Source organism: Triturus cristatus, chromosome 10 (assembly GCF_964204655.1).
Source record: "Triturus cristatus chromosome 10, aTriCri1.1, whole genome shotgun sequence".
NCBI classification, from domain to species: Eukaryota; Metazoa; Chordata; class Amphibia; order Caudata; family Salamandridae; genus Triturus; species Triturus cristatus.
The window spans coordinates 756,883,458-756,902,848 of NC_140593.1; the positions used below are offsets into that span (position 1 = coordinate 756,883,458).

The following is a 19,391-nucleotide window of genomic DNA, read 5'->3' on the forward strand; positions in this document are numbered from 1 at the left end:
TCATGTTTGCCTTTCTGCAAACAGGCTTAAACTGCCATGTGCCACGGCAATGCTAAAATGGGCGAAGTCTTCAACTACATTAAACTTGGGCTCTGAGAGCTGGAGGTGTGTATGGGAGCGTAATATGGAAATCACTAGGGTGCTCCAACATCTAACTCTAAAATCAAGTTCGAAGTAGGCACTGGACCCACAACAATACAGGAGGCAGAAGTCTGTTAGGATAAAAGCATTGTCCTTCAGCAACCAGATAGAAGACACACAAGATTTATGTTATGGTCCTGCTTGATCTCTTGTAGGGGGTGGAGATGTTTTACATGAGTCTTAGACAGGACTGTTAGGCACAATTTCACATTGGTGAGCAAAGAATGGGGAGTGGCTCCAACCCTGAAGGCCCAGCTGAGCTCAGAGGAGTCATCCCTGTCCATTTATGTCGATATGTCAAAGTGGTCAATTGAGTAGCCCTAGGAGGAATTTCTCACATTATAAGGTCAAGAACTTGATTAATAGCTGCTGGAGAACTAATGTAGGTTAGCTTCTAGGAGCATCAGACAGGAAAATGTAACTTTCTAAAAGTTACCTTTCCGGAGTGTGGCCAAGATGTCAGCCGCGTAGGACATTCCAATTGTTCCTCTGCTGACCAGACTGTTCCAGCAGTACAAATGCAGGGAACCAGGTCCTCAAACCCAATTGATCCCTGACCGAGAAGTGCAGCAATCACCGTGCCGCACTCAAGAGGCTTTAAAAGCCGCAGAGTTTTGCTGCGGTAGTGGAGGGACGGCAATACAGGCTGGCAGTCACGGCCTGAGGGTAGGCCCTGCCCCTATACATTCACGTGCCACAAGGCCACATCTCTCAGGAGCAGACTAGATCTGGGGCCTCCTGGCCCAGTTCCCCTACACCACACCGCATTTGCAGGCATCGTTGGGCCCTGAGGTACTGCCATTACAGAGGCGACCACAAGCTCTACCTCGGTCTCCTCCTAGCCGTGGCCCTCCTCTTATCTTTCCCTCTGGCCAGCAGGCCTGCCATTCACAGGGTGGGGATGCTCTGACATGGGGTCAGGGCAAAGGGAGGATAAACTTTCTCACTGTTGCCCAGATAGGTAAGGATAGAGGCTGCATGCCTAAGCGGCAAGGGGGCCAGGGGAAGAGCAGGATCCTTCGGCAGCGCCAGACAATCGTCTTGACACGCTGCTGTCCCCAGGGGGGTCGCCAAGAATGGACCCACAGTGGATCGTTAGTTACCAGGTGGGGAACAACTTGGGGCACCAGCTTCCGGCCGACATCGCAGGGATACATAGCCAAAGCAGTAGACTTGGCAGAGGCTGCCCCATAGCACCCTAACCCACCTACCAGCACTCCCCAGAGAAGAGGCCTGTAGACTCAGCCCTGACTGACCTCACAATGGCGGCATCTAAAGGCAAAAAGGAACACACCCTACATGACAACCTCACGCGCTTCACTGATCTTGCCCCTAGAAAGCCCACAACAGCTCAACAGACAGCTCTAACAGACGATGAGAACAAGATGTGGCCCAGTGACGCGAGCCTTCCTAGCATCTTTGCTTGATTACCTCAAAGCAGACTTACAAGCAATCAAACAGGACCTGTCGCAGGAACTGAAGGAGGTGAGACAGGACCTAGGCTCCCTGGGCTACAGAGTGACCACACTGGAAGACAACGAGCAGGCCAGGTGCCAAGAGGTTGAAATATTGCAGCAGGAATTTCTCCGCCCAAGTACCAAAGTGGGGGGAGTGATTCCGTTCAGGAATACAGAGGCTGGAATCAATTAAATAATAGCAGAACAGGAAGTACCTCTGAAACCATAAATGAAATGTTACTTATGCCACAGTAGTCCTTTTTATTAACTCTGGGCTTCATTCATTTGAATTCTTTTTTTGTTATTTTAAGCAAAGGTTCTTTTCACATAGTGCATTGAAACATACACCTCTAAGTTTTTATACAAAATTTCAAAAAAGCTGTGTCAGAAAAACAGTATTTACATAACATACATACATTTAGTCACTAACCACAAATTTTCTACACACATAAAGACGACATCAAACAATACTATACAATTTTTTAACAAAATAGTGTTTCCATTAGAACTTATTGTCCTACTAACTTTTGTTTAGTATCGGGACCTTTTTGTTTGTATCCTCAATCCAATCTATTTCAAGGGTCCTAGCGAGGTCAGAGTCTTATTTTAAAACTCTATTCCTGAGTTTGTTCAATCAAGCGCCGAAAAACGGTTATTTGATGCGTTATTTTCCTTGGTTGCTCTTGGCCTCATACAGATAAAAGCCAACGCGTTTCGACCTTCCTTGGGGGACCGAAAAGATGCATTTACAAGAAGGTCTTCATCAGGGCAGGGCAGTGTTCAAGTAGGACCTGTGTTACGTGAATGAAGGGTAATAATAATACTTTGAGACTATTATCTCTTATTTTATGACACTTGATTATTGCTTTTGATGCGCTCCTTACATACCGGATATGAGACAAGCTTAGGAATGGAGCTTTAAAATAAGACTCTGACCTCGCTAGGACCCTTGAAATAGATTGTATTGAGGATACAAACAAAAAGGTCGCAACTGAGGATGCCAAAAGGTCTAAATTACAAAACGATATTGTCAACTTCAGTGAAAAAAAGACCTACCCTTATCTAGATAAAGAGTACTACAAACAGCCAAAATTGGGATGCTAAGAACCTACGGTGGTAGAAGGGGGAGACAGTTTACCACCTTCTCAGACACATCCTCCTATTCTGACAGCTCTAGTGACGAGGAACCCTCTACCAGTACGAGAGGTAACCAATCAAGACAGTTCTACCAACCGGCACCTTTTTTGGACAGAGGCAACGGCAGCCCCAGAGGCAGAACAAGACCCAAATAATGGTACAACCCCATCCCCAACCAATATCAGGGGGAGATAACGAGGAGGAATGTATACCGCTGGTAGAGAATGAGAAGAGTCCAATGTACAATCTCTCAAAACACAACGGATGAAATTAAAGAATTACAAAAGGGTCTGTATTTTATACCCACGATAAAGCCAGACACAGGACAAACCAAGCTTGAAATCACGCAATTATTTCGAAAGATGAGGCTTACAGAGTTCTTCTCAGAAAGTTCAGATCCAATGCCACGCAGCTACTCAGTGATAAAGAACCAATCTACTTTCTTACCAACTACGACAAATATGCCCATGGAACTGCTGACGTTTGAAAAGAATGTGATGAGGGACCTAGACCGATTAGACAGAAAGAAGACCTTCACAAAGTGGAATTTAACAAAAAATTCAAAAGAGGCACTGGATAAATTGATGAAGAACCAGGAAATCAAAAAGCCTGCGGATAAAGGCGGAGCAATTGTGATCTTGCAACGTGAAAAGTATGAAGCTGAAATTTGCCACCAATTATCCAATGAACACCATAAACGAAGAACAGATCAGGACTGGACTAAAATGATTAAATAGAAATTAATCAACTTAATATCTACTGGAGAGGAAGTAGGATGGCTAGCAAAAAAAGAAGCCCAATATCTAATAAATGACAACCCTAGGAAGCCTATACTGTACGTCCTCCCAAAGATCCACAAAGATCCAGAAAATCCACCAGGAAGACCCATAATTTCCAGGGTTAATTCCATTCTCGAGAGACCGGCAAAATATGTTGATACGTTTCTCAAACCCTTGGTGAGTGAAACCGCTAGCTTCATAAGAGATACTATGCAAGCTATTACACTGCTGGAAGGTCAACCCTTCGAGGCCGAACAAGAATTACTGGTAACGTTAGATATAGTTAGTCTATATACTAATTTTCCACAAGAAGCCCTCCATTTCTTCTTGGATAAAAAAGTACGGCCAAACAATGTGCCTAAATGTTTTCTATTAGAACGGGCTGAGATATGCCTCAAATACAACTTCTTCACCTTCAATGAAAATTACTTAATACAAATCAAGGGATCCGCGATGGGGTGTCCTTTCGCCCCAGAAATGGCTGTGATGTTCATGGCCTTATTCGAAGATAAATGGATATACAGCAACAACCCTTATGATGGACACATACAAATTTGGCGTCGCTACATAGACAATGTGTTCATGCTGTGGAGAGGAACAGCTGAACATCTAAAGGAATGTGTAATCTGGCTTAATAACAGCAATCCAGATATTCAGTTCACCCTAAATTTCAGCAAAACCAAGATGAATTTTCTTGATCTCTTGGTGAAACATGAAGAGGGGGTTTTGTACACCACCCAATATACAAAGAAAGCTGACAGGAATACGCTCCTACATTTCTCGAGTTTCCAATACCGAAATGTGCGCGAGAATCTGCCATATAGTCAGTTTTTAAGAGTTGGGAACAATTGCACCCAGAAGGAGGATTATTTTAGCAATGCCAAATCCCTTCTAAATAAACTGGCAGACAGACACTATCCAAGAAACCTGCTGAAGCGCTCAATGAAGCAGGCATAGTACAACCTTAGAGACACACTTCTGATCCCAAAAGTAAAGACAAATAATATGCCATTGGTCTGCGTCACTACATTCTCCGGTCTCACAAATGAAGTGAAAAAAATTGTAAGAAAAAACTCTAACATGGTTAAGGGCCTAGATGTATTCGAGAACACACCAATCTTTGCCTTGAAGAACAACAAAAGCATAAAAGACAAGCTAGTACGAGCAAATACAGCAAAGAAATGTGCCCAGACCCTTGGTAGAATGCTGGCCTTAACTCTAATCAAAGGTCACAGGTGGTGTGGAAACTGCATTTCATGCAACAGTACTATTGAAGGTACCCAATTCACATACAGTAATAAATATGTGAAGCATGAAGAGTTTACGAACTGCAACACACATAACGTCATCTATTGCGTAATATGTCCAATCCCAAAGGCCTACATTGGAAAGACCACCCAGCCAATAAAAAAGAGGCTAACTCAACATCGTTCGCGAATAAGATGCAAGGTAACACACTGTATTGAAAAATGGACAGTGTTAAAGCATGTAACCGGAAATAACATTGAAAACCTACTATCTAGATTTAAAGCCAAGACAATAATGTACCTGGGAACGATTGAGAATGGTTTAAACAAAATCAATGAGATAACACACTGTGGATAATTGAGATGTGTGTAAGCAACGAGAAGATCCCATGTTGCAGAGGAGCCATTTGGGTGAAAACGCTATATATAAGTTATATCGTTCCAGGCCAATGAACTGCACCATGATCTTTGAATTACAAATTACCAGGACGATACCCACTCAGGAAGCAAAGCTTAATCAAGGAACCTGTCCACTGCGGACAATTGATTTGTGTGCAAGCACGGAAAGAAAATCACCCGATATACAGGCGCCATCTAGGTGCAATTATTAAACATTTAAATCATCGTGCCAGATCAACACGCTGCACTACAATCACTGAATTACTTGTTGCCATGATGAAGTCCAAACAGGAAGCCAGGCTAAGTCAGGCAATATGGCTTCCAAATGATACGCGTAAGACGACATCAGACGCACATAGGCGTAATGAAGAATGACCCGGCATTTAAACATAATGCCCGCCAGAGACGAACAAACGAACGCCTAGAGGAACAAGGAGCGGCAACCCGAGGAGTCCACACGGGAGCGCGGAGGGACTGACACATGCATCCAACAAGAAGGAAGACCGAGGTATGCGAGATGCGCTGCCGGGGACGCTTGCGAAAATAAACTGTGGACCAATTGAGCGTGCATGCCAAAAACGTTATCGATGTAACCGCCGTAAAAATTTGACGCACCGCCTGGGATTCACTGTTTCACGGGGGAAAGTAACAGGCATCCGAATGGCTTTAATATTGGATGCACTATTTGGGACCAATGACCATGAGGTGAGATCAAAACAATGCTCCACGCTACCATGGCACATGTAGCACCTTTTTCTCCTTCGCACCTATAAAAAGTACAACGGACAGCATCCTTTGGAAATTTAAAACACTCAGGCTACATTGCATGCCTTAAACTGTAAATAAATACTAAGCCACGGCACTAAGGGATCCTTGTTCTTTATCTCCCCTGATAATCCCGGAATGCCCAATTACTGAAGGAATCAAGATCTTTAAGGAAAACACAGAACTGACGAGCATGGGTGACTGTAAACAACAGCACTCTGGCACACCAAGATAATCATATCCGGTATGTAAAGAGCGCATCAAAAGCAATAATCAAGTGTCATAAAATAAGAGATAATAGACTCAAAGTATTATTATTTCCCTTCATTCAGGTAACACACGTCCTACTTGAACATTACCCTGCCCTGATGAAGACCTTCTTGTAAATGCATCTTTTCGGTCCCCCAAGGAAGGTCGAAACGCATTGGCTTTTATCTGTATGAGGCCAAGAGCAACCAAGGAAAATAACACATCAAATAACAGTTTTTCCAAGCTTGGTTGAACAAGCTCATGAATAGAGTTTCAAAATAAGATTCTGACATCGCTAGGACCCTTGAAATAGATTGTATTGAAGATACAAACAAAAAGGTCCTGATACTAAAGAAAAGTTAGTAGGACAATAAGTTCTAATGGAAACACTATTTTGTTAAAAAATTTCTAGTATTGTTTGATGTCGTCTTTATGTGTGTAGAAAATTTGTGGTTAGTGACTAAATGTATGTATGTTATGTAACTACGGTTTTTCTGACACAGCTTTTTTGAAATTTTGTATAAAAAAACTTAGAGGTGTACGTTTCAATTCACTATGTGAAAAGAACCTTTGCTTAAAATAACAAAAAAAGAATTCAAATGAATGAAGTCCAGAGTTAATAAAAAGGACGACTGTGGCATAAGTAAAGTTTAATTTATGGATTCAGAGGTACTTCCTGTTCTGCTATTAATTTAATCGCCTGCACGAACGACAGGCAGATCTCCAGGTCCACGCATAGGAGCTGGAGAATAGATCAGGACACAATAACATTAGACTGCAAGGTGCTCCCGCAGGAGCAGAGGAGCCAGACATTCAGAGCTACGTCCAGGCACTATTTCACTATATCCTGGCAAGCGCAGAGGATGCCACTTTACAGCTTGACAGAGTTCACTGAGTAGGATGCCCCGGGAGCAACATTGTGACACCCCCAGATATCCTGGCATGTCTATATGACTTTCAGCTTAAAGAAGAAATCATCAGGGAGGCCAGGGACCTGCACCCTCTCCAATTTAAGGGTCATAAATTATCGTTTTTCAAGACCTTTCGGTACTCACCTTAAAACACCACAGGAACGTCAATCACAGAATTCATGCACTCTAAGGGGATCAAAGCGAAGACGTCTTCTCACAGCCATGACTTGGAGCAGGACTTACTGAATGCCTGTGACTTCTTAGTCTGTTAAGAGGTATACAGCTTTACTTTGCGGTGAGAGTTGTTGTAAGATTGATGAAAGAGGGAGGGGAGCTGCGTATGCATGTTCAAAGGCATAGAAACAAAGGAACTGACGTCATGCATGGGTTGCGCTTATATGCAGCTCCACTCCACTCCACGTCGGGTGAAGCATACACGGATTTACACTATGCTACTTGCACATGAGGGAGCACTGTCACGAAAAGCTTCCGGATCGAGTCTGGTGCCTGAGGAATATTCTAAAGGCGAGCAATCTCAGAGTAGAATTATCCATCAGAAAGAAGGAAATTAGAGACTGGCTTTTACACAGGTATTGTAGGCTCCCATTTATTATACTGTTTTTATCAACTGAAAAAGTAGGCTCACAAATATGCTTCAATGCCCTGAAGAACTATATTAAGAAGAATTATCTTCGAACTCCAATAAAAACAATACTGTTCTCTCAGGCAGTAAACTTATGAAATCTGTCATGAACAAGTCAAGGGTGCAAGGGATCCAGGATACAATTACCTAGGCATATTGTTTGAGGATGAAGGTTAATACTAAAAACAAAAGGACAAACTAAAAATTAAATCAGCATATTTGATACTTGCCTTTAGGAACGTGCATCCCAAGTTAACTGGTCCATCTGCAGTGTCAATTTATGAATTGTAGAGATCAACATTTCTGCGTACCTTGACTAATGCGACAGAAGCGTATCCTGGGAAGTTGTCCCATTTAACTGAAATGGTCTAGGTATAGGTCATTTGAAATCTCATTACACAAAAGCTAGTACACCTGGAATGTAATCTATATAGACAAAGCTGTTCATAAGAGGCAACATTTTTAAAAATATCTAATACAGGGCCTGATTTAGGTTTAGGCGGGCGGGTTTCTCCATCACAAACGTGACGGATATCCCATCCGCCGCATTACAAATGCATTACATCCAATGGCACTTGTAATACGGCAGATGGACTGGTCACGTTTGGGACTGAGTAACCCGTCCGCTAAACTCTAAATCAGGCCCATAATTAATATTTTACAACTAAAGAAGTAGTAATATTGTAAACTCTATAGTGAATACTCCACAGATTCCTTGGACAATGTATTTGCATACAGTTAAGAAAACCTTAGCAGATGAGACCAAATGGACCACAAACTTATTTCTGCTTTAAAAAAGTTTTTTTTTTAAATCTAACTTTAGAAGAAATTAAATGGGCGTAAAGGAATTTTCTATCAGCTGATTTATAGCTATGAAATATGGATCACACAAGCTTATCTTTTGGAATTTCTAAATGGAGACATTCAATGTAATATGTAAAGCATTGATACTTCCCCTGCTAGCATGAAGGGACGCATGAGGGAAAGGAGGAGTATTACAGAGAAAATAATTGCTTCAGTGGATATAAAGTGGTGTCTATTCCAATATTTACACTCATATTTTATTCACCCCATTGATGCTGAAGACAGTAATTGAGAATGATATCCACTCGAGTACAAATGCTGTAACATATTGCTGAAGTGGGAATAACGTTAGGTTAGTGGGTATTCTGTTGACATTTCTGGTCATAACAGCTGACTGCTGTTCAAAGTAAAGTAATTAGTCAAGTTAATACTTAACCTATCACATAATTGATCTGGTATGTAGAAAGTATACATTTAATTTCAGAGGATCTAAATCTAACAGTTAATAATAATAGTTTCTAGGTTTGAGTAGAACATTATTTTAAATACACATTGTTGTTACCAAAATAGCATTTGTAGGGTGCCACTCTTTGACCAACAATATTTCAGTTTCTGTTAAATGGCTACGGTGATGAACACAATATATTGATGTTGTAAAAGGAATGTTAATATGGTTTGAATGAAACCCAATAAAATATTTACTTACTTAACCAAGGCATACTAAAATGAAATGGAACTGTAATCCCTTATTTAAAATACCATAAAACATTTGAGTAAAACAGTAAAACAATGTGCTTTGAAGAATACAGACATATGCACAATCTGGAAGAAGACCAACACTTTAACAAAATACAATCAAAACTTTAATTTATCTTGAGTAAATTTTTAAAAAGCTTCATTCGCAAATCTGATGTTCACAGTACTAGAATAATACAAATGGTAAACAAAGGCAAGTAATAAAGAAAAAACAATATTACATGTAATGCACTTCTGCATTATCCCACTGTCACACATTAACCAAACTCAATTTTTTGGAAGTCATGTCAGAGATACCCCAGACAGCAATCTCCCATTACTTGCATCACAGACAGAAGTGCAAGTCTATTAGGGTAGAAAATAAATCAAATAACCCATTATCCGATGTATGCAATTTCTCAAAAGATTAGCACGAGTAAAGTGAGCAAACTGAAAAAGATTCAACATTACTGACCGCCCTCATGAGAATAAATATACTTAACCTTTATGTACTACCACACTGCTTAATGCTAAAGTTAGGCTGCAGTGGTGTATATGCTTAGGGACTTCCACTTCAATAATAGCAGCACAGAGTCCTGGTTGGGACACTTTTTTTTCCTTCTAGGCATTGTTTGGTAAAACTAAGCGTGTCTCAAACTATTTACATTTTTTAACCTGATGCTAAATATTACGAACAGAAAGGAAAATATAGATCTGTATTCATATTTTAACTTTGATTTAACTGTGTTAAATAAAAAATTAATTGAAGAGGAGGTTTTGGTGACCCAGCGCACAGTGCATAGAAAGAGCAGAGTTTTTTTTTTTTAACTAAACTATGCTGCAGTGTGGAGCACTTTCAGTCCAGCGCAAAAGTCTAGAGAAATGTTAATGCACACCATCAAGAAATAACAAAACCTCTGGAGAACAGGTCACTTAAGAAAAACAATAATAATGTATATCACACTATATATGTGATTTGCAGTGACATTTAAAACCAACATGAAATAAAATGTAAAGGAATAACTTATAGACTTTCCAAATGTGAGGATTTGTAAGTCAGGAAGCTCGTTCATTCAAATTATTTGTTCTTTCGACTCGAAGGTAGGTGGTGTTTCTACATCAAAAAACAATTCACCAATCAACCCCCTGGTTAACTCCCAGCAACCTTAACATGTTATTGCTTCGAAAGCGGTCATCAGCTTTAAACTATTCAAAATGATTTCATTTTATGCATTAATCTAAAAACATTTAAGCGGAACCAGTAAGTATGAAACTAATCTTAGATATCTGTAAGGGAAATCTTTACCTCTGGAGGGTTTCCTATATAGACTTTGTGATTATAAAGCCGTATTCACAGGGTTGAACAAAGTGTGTTTAAAGGGCTAGGACTAATGTCAGTGCTTACTGGGATTAAATCTTTTGCACAGGGGTCCAACAAAGAGTCTTGCCCTATATTCCAAATACAACAATGCAACGATACTGACATATTTACATGATATCCTTCTAGCAGAGTAAAAGTAATTATTGCCACAGGAAGAATTCTTAATTTCAGCTTATTGGGTGCTAACATTCAACATGCTCACATGTAACGTATTTGTGGAGAAGACAAAGGAGACAATTCCTTAACCAAATACATTCACAAAACAGGAAGTGAGACCTCACCTGGGCTTGTATAACATAGATGTATGCTCCAGGTGAAATTCTTATTATCTGCACTAGGAATACTTTAGAGCACCTTTCCATTAAACACCCCAAAGCACATCAGACCGGTCCCTAGATTTAAGTCCAAAGGTTTTAGGTTTGTTTTATCATGAGTAATATCGAGAAAGACAGTGAAATAGAACCTCTTCTTCATGTTGCAGCGCCCACTCTTTCAGGGGTAGCGAACAGGAAAATACACTCAACCCAAAGTCTCATGAAAAGAAAAGGATACTTAAGAGGGCTATTAAAATTTCCATTCCACTGCCATACAAAATATTTTGGTTCCTTTTATACTTCAGTGATATGACCCAAGGAAACTTTTAGGTACCAAGAACACCTACTGGACTCCTATGTTTTCGCTCATTGAACTTGTGTTTCCAATTGCCGTACTTCTTTGACTACTAAATCAATATTGATGATTGGATTGAAGTACACCGCCCAGTAGAACAAACAATTGCAGACGAACTGAGGAATAACCGGCCAAAAAATAGTAACAAACAGTCCTTGAGTTGATACTTTCCAGAAATGGCTCCACATCCTGCGAGGAAGAGTTCTAACAGAAGAAAAAACAAAAAAAAGAACACAATTAGAATTAGCCTAATATAAATTAAATTATTTAACTGAATATTTTAGCTCAGTCTAATAGCACGTCATTTTCTTTTGTATGTGAACTTTTGTCTTTAATAAGATTACATTTACCAAATAATAAAAATAAAAACCAAAATGGATAGTTTTCGCTTCTCATTGTCTTCGTCATTGTAAACCAGATTTGGAAACTGTCAATCATGAGACGAACCAGCTCCGATTCTGTGAAAGGAAGTTCATTTGTTCTCACTCTGTAAAATGCATGCAAAATAGTACATCACTGGCAGCGATTGATGGAGAATGTAAATAATAACACTCCACAATAAACCTAAAGAATACATTACAAGGCATGCAGGACTCTTGATGGGGGGGCGGTTTAACTAAGAATTCACTAAATGAGATTATTTCAGGATAATACTGTGGTCTGTATAAGAGTAACACACAAACGTTGGTGAGGAGAAGGGGTAGCTGTTTAATATTACTCATCTTGTGAAACTTCAGGAAATTAGTTTTCAGTTTGGACGTTGTTAAGTTATCTTGCTAACATTATTTTTCCTCTGCTCCAGTGCTGGAGGTGTAATCAAACATTTGCTATTAGATCATTGAAAGAGGATTTCTTCCCATCCCTTGTTGTGTACCCATGCAAAGTTATTCAGCACATTCATGTATTTATTGAAGCAAACCACACACCAATAATTATTCTCTAGTTTATGGCTGTGGCGGGATCAGACTTCCCCTGACATCATCTAGTGCGATCTATGAATTTCCGAATATAGGTGTGTTCAGGAGCGCAGACCAGCAGTGATCATTGCTTCCAGCCCCTTGCCAGACCATGTCCACCTACTGATCTTCAATCAAGGGAATGAAAAACCCTTTCCATGTTCTCCTGATATGTGGCCGAGACACAAACATTTCCCAGTGTCTTGTTTTCAGTTTGAAAATGTCTGTTACCTAGAAACTCCTTTTACCCCCAAACACAACCATTTAGTCCCAAAGAAGTTACTCTTGCTTTCGCATACTTTGCCAGACCCACATTATGAAGACTTATTAGAGTGACCCTATAAGTGGGGGAAATTAGTTCTTAGGAATGCAACTGTTTACATCGTTAACTTGGTAACTGACATAGCCACACTGAAGTACCAGGCAAAAGGAAGCAATGCTGAAACATTTAGCTTTTTTAAGACACCCTAATTAGGACTATGCACCTCTGCTTCTTCCTAATACAATAAAACTATCAATCTAGAGAATCATGCCATTAAATTCACATATGATTGGTTATGATGAATACACATCTTTGCTAGGAGACTATTATTAGGGAATTCATGAGTTATTCAACTCCAAGACCAATTTCTAAAGTGGACCTAGTGCCACAGCCACAATGAAGCTACAAGGAACTCTATGCATCGACTGGTCTGATCCTTGTGCACCATTAAACATAAGAGAAACAAAAGTTTACAGACCCTAATTAGAAAAGATCACAAAAAACATCCACTTCATGTCCCTAGTCTGGTGTGTGACGATTTGTCATTTTGTTAGCTTGAGTTGCAAACAAAACTAAATACAGTGTTGACCAGCTTTCGATGATTTAGAAAACGTACTTCTAATCCAGATACCAATCGTGCCAGTTTTAAATAGTTAAGGTAATTAGGGATGCACTCCTGAATATTATCCGTTTACTCCTCTATTTATTATTGGGTGCTGCAGCAAGCAATAGCTGCCAACTTGCAAAATGTTAATATGAGTTAGAAACCAGTACTGAGACTTGGTTGTACTGCGCACTGTTCACTTGGTAATGATACCACAATTTTAAACACTTTCTGTTCAATCTCATTGGAGTTTTATTCCTCCATTCAATCTGATAATATTTTTCAGAATCAAAGAAATCTTCAACAATGTACAATACCCTGGGGGTACTCAAAGTCACCTTTTATTTAATGGAGTGATATAAGGTCACATGCTGACCTGTGTTAATAGGTCCTATTCATGCCCTTTGTGTGTCTGACACCCAATGTGTTTAGATAATTGTATATGGTGATGTCATACCTTGCTCTAGGCTGCATGTATTTACTGCTTCAAGTGATCTGTAATTAACCAGTAATCAATACCGCTAATAAGAAAACTAAACCAAACAATTCAAACAATTCAATTCAAAGCCAACGCACAATTGTAAGGTTGCTCATAAGACCTTACCTATTGATTTCAACCAGTGGTGAAGTCTGCAAAAAGAAACCATCTAGTTTAAAGAACTGTTGCTGTTTACCAGGATTTTGACTGAGCGACCATGCTCCAATGATTAAATAACTCGAATGTCTTACCCTTCCTAGTCACCGTATATCGCTAGGATCTGAAACGTAAAAAATACAAACAATACCAGTTCAAACCAACTGATAATGCTGAATAAAAAATAATAATAATAATAATACCTAGCCTAATCAATAGAAACACTCGGTAGTAATAGTTCTTTCTGTTTCATACCTTAAAGCATGATGCCGTCTTCCGTATGTAAACAACCGCGACCAAACGATACGCGAACAAACAATACTTCCTAATGCTACTCTCGCGTGTTTATAAGACGCGCGATCATACTGAGTAAACATCAACGATGGACTCCCGAGTTTGTGTGGGAGCTAAGCGGCCATGTTAGTACTATAAGTTACTGTTTACTCCCTATACAATCAACGATTCCAGATGATCGTCTGTAACGCGACTGTGTGAAAATATATGAAAAATGTATAAACCATAAATACCTTCGTAAAAGTAATGTATCAAAATCTTGTAATGATTGAAAAGACCCTATACGATCTGCTACCACTTGTATGCATGGTGCTGACAATATCGTAAACAAATTCCCGAATTTCAATGAGTTGAACTGTATTATGAGACATACAAGACATATCCAAATATGCATTCATATTCTGTCGTTGGTTAATGTGAACCACTAGTTACTGCTAACCATCATTGTAAAAACAAGCTCCCGAATATCAGCGCGTGATTGGGAAGATGATGCAAGATAACCAAATTGTATCTTTAGGGATTAAAATATTATGTCTGATTTATTACTTCAAACATCTACCATTGCCTGTCGTTTAACCGGCCATTGCTTCTGACCATCAACGGCCCAATGAATGCGATCCAACTTAAAATATGAAACGCCATTCCAATCAACGATATTAAGATAAAATGTCATACTAGGACAGTCTTCGGCCCTACTATTAATAGAAAATAATAATGGTAACATGGTGTTGAGTGAATGATAACCCGTGAAAATCCAAACTGTTTTCCTGTATGTCTGGTTTAATCCACATCAGTACTAAAATGTTTATGTTGTTGTTGGTTATATTTTGCTTGATGAAATATGGTTACTAGCTTTCCTACAAAAAACAAGACATATCTAATCTGTCATTCAACCCCTTGGGAATCATGGTTTCTAAGAATTTTATCCAGTAAACTTCTCGTTGAAGCAGTTTTTAAATATTGTCTACTCCCGGGCGTATTTCGACTCTTTCAATAACCTGAAATCTTAGTTGGGTAGTTGAGTGATTTGCCTCAGTCCAATGCATTGCTAGTGCTGAAGTTAAATTTTTTGTTCGTATTCGGCTTTTATGCTCAGTGAGCCTGATTTTCACCTTTCGTTCAGTTTTTCCAATATACACTTTTCCACAGGGACATTTTATGCAATATATTAAATTTTTTGTATTGCAGTCGCTTGTATGTCTCAATGATATTTGTGCTCATGTAGTCGGATGTAATAATGCATTTACTATAATTACATTATTACAATGTGTACAGTTGGGTCGAACATCAAGGGTAGTAGTTGAGATTTGTTAATAGCAACAAAAAGCTGCTGTGTCTTTTGAAAAGATTTTGTTCTGTCAATTTAGAATATGATAGTCCTTTTAACATCTAATCTATGTAGGGCCTTCTCTGTTACTGTGTCTGGGTTGAGAAAAAACACCAGTAGCTCTATGGTCTGACTTGTGTGAAAGGTTGAGACCACTTTAGGAAGACATTTTGGATTAGTTTGTACAACTAATTTGTTTGGGTACATTTAAAAAATTGGTTCTTGCAGAGTTAGTGCCTGTAATTCATTTATCCTTTTAAGAGAAGATATTGCCACTAGAAAGGCGATTTGCCAAGTTAGAAATTGAAGTTGACATGAATTAAGTGATTCGAATGGTTGCCCCATAAGGCTGGTAAGAACAATGTTTAGGTTTCCCGCTGGTGGAGTGGAAGGTGGGATAACTCTTGAGTCCTTCCATGAATGCTTGGATTACTGATCATTTTAAAGAGGGATATATATATATAAGTGTACTTCGACAGATGTGTAAGCGAGCACGGTCTGTTGTAGATAGAATAGGTATCCTATAATGTCTTGTACTGTAGGTGCTAAAGGCTGAATAAGTTTATTTGTACAGCAATGTACAAACCGTTTTCATTTTGCAGCGAAACATGCGATAGTTGTAGGCCTGTGAGCTTGTTTAAGGATGTCCAGACATTTTTGTGGTAATTTTAAATGCCCAAATTCTAGGATTTCAGAAGCGAAATCACAAAATTGTGTTGTTTGCGATTGGTTTGCATCACTCTTCCTTGATCTTGAGTTAGTAGGTGTGGCCAAAGAGTTAGTTTCTCGTGAGGTACTAAAGATAGTTGCAGTAGGGTTGTGAACCATGTCTGCTGTGCCCATGTTCAGGCTATTAGTATTAGTGTTAGAGATGTTTGTGTTAACTTCTGAACTGCATATGGAATGAGTGGTAGAGGAGCCAAAGTGTAAGCAAATACTCCTGACCAATTCATCCATACGGCATTGCCCTTCGATTGGGGGTGGGGGAACCTGGAGGCGAAGTTTTGACACTGAGATGAGTGGCAAACAAGTCTATGTCTGGCTTCCCCCATCTTTTGATGTAAGATTGTAGTAGTGGCACCTTGATCTCCCACTGTGCAACTGTTGAGCATGTCTGCAAAGTCGTTCTCCACCCCAGGTACGTATTCTGATAGCTGTGAGGAGTGTCCCCCCTCTCCACCATATTTGAAAATAATGCATCATATTGTCTGTTCGTATTAGTACTACTTTCTGGTGTTGGTGATTGCGAAAAAGCTTTGAGGGCTAGTTGAATTGCTAGTAGCTCTAGATGACTGATATGGAGATGTGTCCGAGCTATTGTCTATAGACCGTGAACTGTGAGATCTTGATATGTGCTTCCCATTCCTGAAGGGATGCATCTGAGGTAATGATGATTTGCAGAATGTGGGCTTCGAAGCACCAACCTTGCAACTGGTTGTTCCTGTTACACCACTGCAGAAAACTATGAGTTGCTGGCCCTACCAACACTAGATCTTGTAGATACCCCAACGCTTGAGACCAATGAGATTGCAGAGTGTATTGAAGGGAATGCATAAGTATATGAGCTTGTGGTACTATGGATATGAAGGAAGACATCATGCCTAAAAGCCCCATCAGTACTTTAACTATGAGATGAGCCAGTGGTTGAAAAAGAGGTAATGTTTCTGCAAACTTTTTCACTCTTTCTGGACTGGGATGAGTATAGCTGCCAAGGTTTCAGATTCCTATGAGTGACAGTTTCATAATTTCACTGTAATTATGAGTGGCATTTTCTGGCGAACAAAATCAAGGAACGAAGCGGAGGGAAACATAAATATTGGACATTACACCCATTTGCGCAACAAGATTGTCTGAATCATATTGTGTGTGCTACACAAGACCATTCATTAAAGGGACCATCTAGTTAATGATGCGAGAATAGGTATCATCATCCAAGCAGACGTCATCAAAGAAAGAATATTCTGGAATGCTTATTGGTGATGCCTGTTAGTGGTGCAGGAGAGGCCTGCTGCTTTCTCGTCAGAGGAAGCCCCTTTAATAGAGAACAATATCAGCCAAGCAGCGGCTCTACGAAAGCGATTTATGATAACATGATAAAATAAATAAAAGATAATCTCACTGTGGTAAAATTAATAAAAGATACTTTCACAGTTTTTCCCAGTTTATGTTGATTTAGTTGTATACCTGCTACGCTGTTGCAAACAGGACCATACGATGGCAAAAATCATATCCCATCTGATCGAAACAACCCCAGAATAAAGGGGACACGCCATTTACCGGGGCACCGCCATGTGGGACACACAAACTGACATAACCTAATGACTCACTGAGTTAAATGAGCGGGAACCACTGGTTGCTGAGTAGGCCAATTGCATTCACATAGTGACAGACACGTGTGAATCCTACCACTGTTGTATATTGTCATATGTTGTATTATATGTGTCCAGAGAAAACGTGCTAAGAAACTCCACTTTATTATACATAAGTGCAATGTAAAATAACAAAATGCCAATAAAGAGATCTTTAAAAAAAAAAAAAAGATAATTTCAGAGAGGAAGGAAGGCGAATCCATCCTCAGCTCATTTATCACTGGTAGTTAGGGCAGAGCTGGCATCATAGATTGAAAACTGGAATGAAACTGGCTTCCATCAAGCCGCTCTCCTTTCTCTCTCTCCCTCACTTTTATCTTTTTCATCTTCTTCTCCTCTTCTACATAATAATTTTTACATCTGGTCTTTTAGGGTTACACGTCCGCGTTCTCTCCTTTCTTTTTCTTGCCTCAGCCGGTCTCCTTTCGCCACCTTCCCTCCTCTTTCTTCCTCCCCCTTGTCTTCCCCTTTCCTTCCTCTTACCCCTCTCCTCTTTCCATACCTTTCTTTCCCTCCACTCTCTTACTATCGCAGTGTCTCCCTTCCTCCATCTCTCTGCAACTTATGCAGCAGAATAATAACTTCAACTGACACAAAACTTCAGTGTCTGACTCACTTCTGCCTCGTTTTTTTAGGTCTCGCTAGCATAGGCTGCGCACATGCGCAGTCTCGCTGGCGAGATTTAATGTTTCGGGGATTTTTCAGTAAAGGGCTTTAAGCCCGCCCCTCTTTCCCATTGGCCAGCGTCACCGTTTATGCTAAACGGCGGCCAGCCATTGGGAAAGAGCTGCTGGTGATGTTTTCGCTCGGCCTTTTCTGCCGTCCCACTTGGACGGCCTCACCTGCTTTACTTCTGAAGTAAAAGGTTTCTTATCTTTATGGGGCCAAACACATAGCCCCATAAAGATCAGATGGAAAGCAGGCCGTCCAAGTGAGACTGCAGAAAAAGCGAAAAAGTCAACGTCAATTATCCTGCCGGTCTAAGCCAATTACATGGCCTGACCTAGGACCCTTATTTAGGCTCTCATCATAAGGGTATCATATTCTCTATTTTGAATACCTATTCCAAACTCCTCTTTGTAGTACAGAAACTGTTGTCTTTTCTATCCTGTATCTCTATAATGTTATTCTTTACTCTCAATTTACATCTTCTGACTCAAAGATGGTGCCCGTCTTACGACTGGGTAGAGTACTTTACCCTGCTGCCCTTATATACATACCCACCTTATTCAGGACTTCACAGTTTCAATTGTGCTATCTATTCAATCACATTTGTCGTTAATCTGTTATGGTCAACCAATATTTACATTAACATAATTTTAAATTGTCACTCCACATACAGACTTTATTTTGTCTGCAATTCCTATTAGTTTAATTTTCACACATACTTCCGAATGCAATCTGATCTAATTGCATTTTAAGTATACAAATAGGTGACTTATTCATTTTTACATCCGGAGTAGAGGCCTCTCCCATCGGCCCCTCACCATTTCTAAAATGGCGCTATCATTCCGCCTAGGTATCAGCCATTCTTAAGATTAGTCCTTCCTCGTCTTTCCTGGCATTAGTTGCCGGCGTCTTCGCGGGCAGCATTCTGAGCCGCATACTCGCAGCATCAGGTAAGAGGC

The 19,391-nt window shown here is 40.0% G+C and overlaps 1 protein-coding gene across 4 annotated transcripts in view; it reads right to left on the reverse strand.

Annotated features, from left to right (window-relative positions):
* Window positions 1–9,372: 9,372 nt before the first annotated feature.
* The window catches only part of BFAR (bifunctional apoptosis regulator), a 317,639-nt gene continuing 307,620 nt past the window's right edge, over window positions 9,373–19,391 (reverse strand). For all 4 annotated transcript variants that reach the window (XM_085628281.1, XM_085628279.1, XM_085628282.1 and 1 more), the window contains one exon: window positions 9,373–11,521. In XM_085628281.1, the coding sequence (XP_085484407.1) occupies window positions 11,329–11,521 (193 nt within the window). In that variant the 3' untranslated portion in view covers window positions 9,373–11,328. The remainder of the gene's footprint in view (window positions 11,522–19,391) is intronic.